Source organism: Fibroporia radiculosa (genome assembly GCF_000313525.1).
Source record: "Fibroporia radiculosa TFFH 294 genomic supercontigs, scaffold1379, whole genome shotgun sequence".
Taxonomy (NCBI): Eukaryota; Fungi; Basidiomycota; class Agaricomycetes; order Polyporales; family Fibroporiaceae; genus Fibroporia; species Fibroporia radiculosa.
The window spans coordinates 1-5,414 of NW_012133608.1; the positions used below are offsets into that span (position 1 = coordinate 1).

The 5,414-nt window shown below is 64.9% G+C and overlaps 2 protein-coding genes across 2 annotated transcripts; both read left to right on the forward strand.

The window, feature by feature from the left end:
• Positions 1-1,467: 1,467 nt before the first annotated feature.
• Positions 1,468-3,581, forward strand: FIBRA_08648 (uncharacterized protein; the record flags this gene model as incomplete). The annotated part of the gene is made up of 8 exons (XM_012330282.1): positions 1,468-1,775; positions 1,841-2,242; positions 2,320-2,446; positions 2,512-2,701; positions 2,752-3,086; positions 3,152-3,268; positions 3,336-3,458; positions 3,516-3,581. 8 exons carry the CDS (start codon positions 1,468-1,470, stop codon positions 3,579-3,581), a joined length of 1,668 nt encoding a protein of 555 aa, XP_012185672.1.
• A 601-nt stretch (positions 3,582-4,182) lies between these two features.
• FIBRA_08649 (uncharacterized protein) lies at positions 4,183-4,980 on the forward strand (the record flags this gene model as incomplete). The annotated part of the gene is made up of 5 exons (XM_012330283.1): positions 4,183-4,282; positions 4,345-4,415; positions 4,482-4,628; positions 4,710-4,847; positions 4,921-4,980. 5 exons carry the CDS (start codon positions 4,183-4,185, stop codon positions 4,978-4,980), a joined length of 516 nt encoding a protein of 171 aa, XP_012185673.1.
• Between the last annotated feature and the right edge of the window lie 434 nt (positions 4,981-5,414).

Consider the following 5,414-nt stretch of genomic DNA (forward strand, 5'->3'; position numbering starts at 1 on the left):
CATGGATTCTGTTGCCGTGCCTGGCTTGTGGGCGTCTAGACTGCGCGAGTGTTCCTTCCAGCTGGCGCGCAAGGCTCAGGGATTAGCCGCCCATGACAGCAGCTACGGGCACTGGTGGATGCAGACGACTGGCGCGTCGTCCAGAAGGCCCACCCGGGTGTCGACGTCGAATTTCCCCGCATGGACAGGACGGTGGCCTGCGTTCAAGTCGGGGCTGCGAAGCCAACAGACAATCGTGGCCCGAAAAGACTCCCCGTGCGGGGGGCGAGGCCTGAGCTATCCCGGCGCGATGTATCGCACTAGGATTATCCAAGTTCCGGGCGCGGCTGGGGTCTCCCGAGGAGAAAGCGGACACGATCAGGACTGCGAGCGCGACAGAGGACCTGGAGACATGCGCAGAAAAGCAGGAGGAGGAGGAGGACCGTCGTGGGCGATAGCAACCATGCCACTCGGGGCGTTGATGGCGCGGGGGGGCGCCTATCTCTCCTTTGCTGCGACGAAGGGTACCTCGGACGGCTGCGCCGCCTCGGGGCGTCTGACGATACACCGCCAACGGCACGCGCGGCTGGTTGGAGTGCGAGACACGAGGATGCGTTGTGGGGCGGAATACAGACTTTGTCAAATTCAGCAGAGGCATTGTGGCACCGGGGGTCTGTGGGCGGTTCCGTCTCAGGCGAGTGCAGCAGCAGCAGCAGCAGCCCTGATGCAGTCCGTCGCCGTCGACGTGCAGTCACATCAGCCGCAGCGATGATGTTTAAACATGGCCTGCTGCACGGGCGAGAAGGCGGGCGCGGAGACGCGCAGATTGGCTCGACGACTCGACTAACCTCGTATGTCACTCGATCTGTTTGTCCCATGCGGTGCCGACAACAGTCTGTTCTGATTTGCCGCACAATGTCCCGACAACGCTTAGCTCGCCACGCCGGGTCTTTGCCTGAACGTTCAGCTACTCTATCACCCTCACGGACATTGCAGCATCCGGAGCCGGCCCCTGTGCGATACCCGGCATGCCAGTGCCAGGAACGATTCCGTGTCTGGCTGGCCATCTGCAGCTGCTTGCAGCACTTGCACCACAAACATGGCTCACAAACACACTGGGACGCAGTCATGGTGTGTGCACGTCGGCCGACGACCTTTGCCGTCGTCCAGACACGTCCGACCGGTATAGTGCGTCAACCCTAACCTTGTTCACCCCGATCACTTGTCTGATCCGACGCAGACATCGTCGTCGATATTACATCTGGCAATGCCGGCAACTCTATAAGCCTTGACACCTTGAGGTCCTCAATGACGAGCGGCACGGGCAGACTCGCCTGGTGATGCGCCCCAGGCTTCCCGGCTGATCCCAGGGGCAGATGACACGCGCTGTGGAAAACGCCAGGACAATGGTGGAAAGACGGCGGGATACATAAAGACGCAGAGCCGCATGGCGTCGCTCACCACCAACACTCCCCCGCCGTTCGTGACATGGCTCCAGCACTCACCCCGGCTTCTTCGAGCAGCACCATCTTCGACCCCGTCTCGTTTCGCGGCCCCAGTTGGCTGGAACAAGAGGCCCGGCGCGAGGAACGGCGCGCGGAGCAGTATGGCGGGGACGACCCGCAGGACCCCCTCCCAAAGGACCCCCTCACGCGCGTCTCGACCCTCCGCGACGAGACGCCCGACCCGGACAAGGTCGACTGGGACGGCCCCCACGACCAGGAGAACCCGCAGAACTGGACGGTCGCGCGCAAGTGGTGGATCACTGCCCTCTGCCTGCTGATGACGGTGAACGTGTGCGTGCCGCTACTCCGTCCACATACGTCTCTGTCGCCGCGACTGACCCGCGCCGGTGCGACAGCTCGTTCGCGTCGTCCGCCCCCGCCCCGGCGGGGCCCGTCATCGCCGCGCAGTTCCACGAGCCCCCGGAATACGCGTACCTGCTCACGACGGTGTACCTCTGCGGGTATGTCATCGGCCCCTCGTTCTGGGGGCCTGGCTCGGAGATGTTCGGGCGCAGGCCGCTGTTCGTCGGGACGCTCGCGTGCTACACCGTCCTCCACCTCGGGCAGGCCCTCGCCCCCAACATGCAGGCGCTGCTCGCGACCCGCTTCCTGTGCGGCTTCTTCGCCGTCTCCCCCGTCACCAATTGCGGCGGCCTCATCTTCGACCTCTGGGACCCTGCCCACCGTGGCGGCGGCATGACCCTCATTGTCGCCGGGGTGTTTATCGGACCCGTGCTGGGGCCCATCGTTGGCGGCTTGTGAGTAGTCCCGCCGTGTCGCGCCGTGGGCGTAGGATCGGACTGATGTGTGTGTGTGTGTGTATGCGTGCCCGCAGTATCACCACGAGCTACCTGGGCTGGAGATGGGTGTTCTGGATCATGATGATCTTCGCAGGGTTCTGCACGCTGCTTGCGCTCGTCTTCGTCCCCGAGACGTACGCGCCGGTGATACTGCAGGAAAAGGTCAGCGCCGCGCCGCCCGTGCTGTGGCTTTGCGTTACTCATGCTCTGTGTGTGTGTGTGTGCAGGCACGACGGCTCCGCCGGGCGGACCCCGAGGCGAACGCGCGGCTGTACGCGGAGCACGAGCGGGCAGACTGGTCGGTCAGGGGCGTCGTCCACCGCACGATCTACAGGCCCGTGCAGATGCTGTTCATCGAGCCCATCCTGCTCCTGATCACCCTCTATCTCTCCCTCGTCTACGGGGTGCTCTACGCGCGTGAGTGGCCTGCCCTGCCCCCCGCCGCGCTGCTGACGGAATTCGCACAGTCTTCGAGGCGTTCCCGGTGATCTTCATCGAGAAGCGCGGCTTCACCGTCGGCGAGTCCGGGCTGGTGTTCATCGGCGTGGGCATCGGGACGACCGTCGGCGCGGCGTCGTTCGCGCTGCTCTTCGGGCACTACCCTGCGCTGATCGAGAGGTGGCGCGGGTTCCCGCCGCCGGAGCAGCGCCTGCACGGCGCGATGGTCGGCGGCGTGTGCCTCGTCGTCGGCTGCTTCTGGCTCGGGTGGACGGGGAGCTACGCGGGCGTGCCGTGGTACGTCCCCGCGCTGGGCACGATCCCCATCGGCGCGAGCGTGAGCATGATCTTCATCGCGTTCCTGGTGCGTGTCTCCTTCTCTGCCTGTGCGCGCGCCGGCCGCCCGCTGACGACGCCGCGGCGGGCCAGACGTACCTCGTCGACACGTACCTGGGCTACACCGCGTCCGCGTTCGCGGCGACGACGATGGTGCGGTCCGCGGCGGCAGCCGCGTTTCCGCTGTTCACGACGCAGATGTTCCGCAACGTGAGTGCGCCCACCCGCTCGCGCCGCGCATGTGCTCACCTTAGTCTCCTCCTCTGCGATGGGGCAGCTGGGGGTGAACTGGGCGGGGACGCTCATCGGGCTGCTGGGGCTGCTGCTCGCGCCGAGCCCGTTCTTGTTCTACCGGTACGGGGCGTGGATCCGGACGAAGAGTCGGTTTGCGCAGTGTCCTGTGAGTAGCGTCGGCGACGGTGTCTGCGGCGCACATGCTGATGCTGTGGGTGTGCAGGACTTGCTCATCGCGGAGGAGCTAAAGGCCGAGGCCGCGGCTGCTGAGGCGGGGGAGAAGGCGTGACGCCGCGTCGGTTGGCTGATGAGTAACTTATTCTGAGCCGTTACCGTACAAGTCCCCCTAATGTGTCGCTAAACGCTTGTTGTGACCGCCGTTTGTTTGTTCTGTACTATTATCTATCCTCCTGAGATTCTTGACGCGAGAAGCGGGCATGTGACCGCGTCGTTCCACGTGCCGCCTTAGTTATCGCCGCTGGGGAAAGTCGCGGTTGCTGGCGGTGTCTGCGAGAGAGAGATGGATCATCACGCAACCATCGCGTCTTGGGCGGTCTCCGTCGGGGAAAAGGCTGGATGCGTGTGCGCGCGATGACTGTGCGGTCACGGCTGGGGTCTGTGCCAATCGCAGGGTGGGTGTGCTGGATACCGCCGCACCCGCCTTGGCCGCCGCCAGTGCACCCGCCCGCCAGTCTCCGTCCGTCCACAGTTTCCGCCCGTTCGATTGGCGGCCTCCAGGTGGTCCTTAGCGCAGGCCGGTCGCCGTTGCCGTTGACTAACGGGCGTGCGCAATCACATGACCGTGCCAGGTGCTTTAAAGCGCGCTGCTGCCCCGCGCAGGGCCCACACCCATCCGTCCTCCTCCCTCCCTCCCCCGCCCGCTCGCAGCCATGGCCCCCACCGTCAAAGTCGGCGACACCGTCCCGTCCGGCACCTTTGCCTACATCGCCTACACGCCCGACCTCGACGCGCACTCCGCGTGCGGTTTCCGTGAGTGCACGCCCCCGATTGCTCCGCGATCTGCTCGATAACACCGCCGCGCGCGCGCACAGCGACGAAGCTGTCCACGGACGACTGGAGGGGCAAGAAGGTCGTCCTCTTCTCCGTCCCGGGGGCGTTCACCGTGCGTCCCATCTCCCGCTGAGCTTGCGCCCCCTCCAGCCATGCCCACGCTCCGCGCCCCGCGCAGCCCACCTGCCACGTCAACCACCTCCCGCCGTACCTCGACAAGTACGACCAGTTCAAGGCCAAGGGCGTCGACGTCATCGCCGTCATCGCGGCCAACGACGCGTTCGTGATGAGCGGCTGGGCGCGCATGATGGGGCTCAAGGACAAGGTATGACGGCCGTGCGCCAACCCCCCCCTCTCTCTCTCCCTCTCTCCCTGGAGCGTCGCCACGGCTGAGCGGCTTGTGCAGATTCTCGCGCTCTCCGACGGGGACGCCAAGTGGTCCAAGTCCCTCGGTCTCGACAAGGATCTCTCCGCGATCGGCTTTGGCACGCGCACGGACCGGTACGCGATCGTGCTCGACGACCTCAAGGTCACATACGTCGAGGTGCGTGCCCGCGGCGCCGCGTGTGTGTGTGTGTGTGGGGGGGAGGTGTCGCTGATCTTGCTGGATGCCACAGGTCGAGCCGGGATCCGAGGTGTCGGTCTCTGGTGCGGATGCCGTCCTGGCGCATCTGTGAATGGACACCGGTTTGGAACATCGCATTGCTATCCGTCGCAGATAAACCGCTCATGTTCGGGTCGGATTGTATAGACAGTTAGACCAAATGTATTTTGTATATCGAGCTCGAGGAAATCGCAGCGCTTGTCGTGCATTTCACGCCGTTTGTCTGCGTGCGCGCTTGCGGCTATGGGCCCTCGCCGCGACGGCATCATCCTGACGTTCTGCACGCTGGTTCGTATAGGGACCTACGACTGTGATGCAGCGGCGCAGTACATGCTCGCCTTGATGTGCTGGCCGAGGGCGACCACAGGCGTCGTTCTCCTGGGGGCTGACGCGGCGCGGTCCCGTTCGGAATGCCTCCTACACGTCTGCGGCGCATACAGTCAGCCGCTGCATCTCCTTGCTCGCGAACACCGACGATGGTCAATCGACGCAGCTCCATAACGCCTG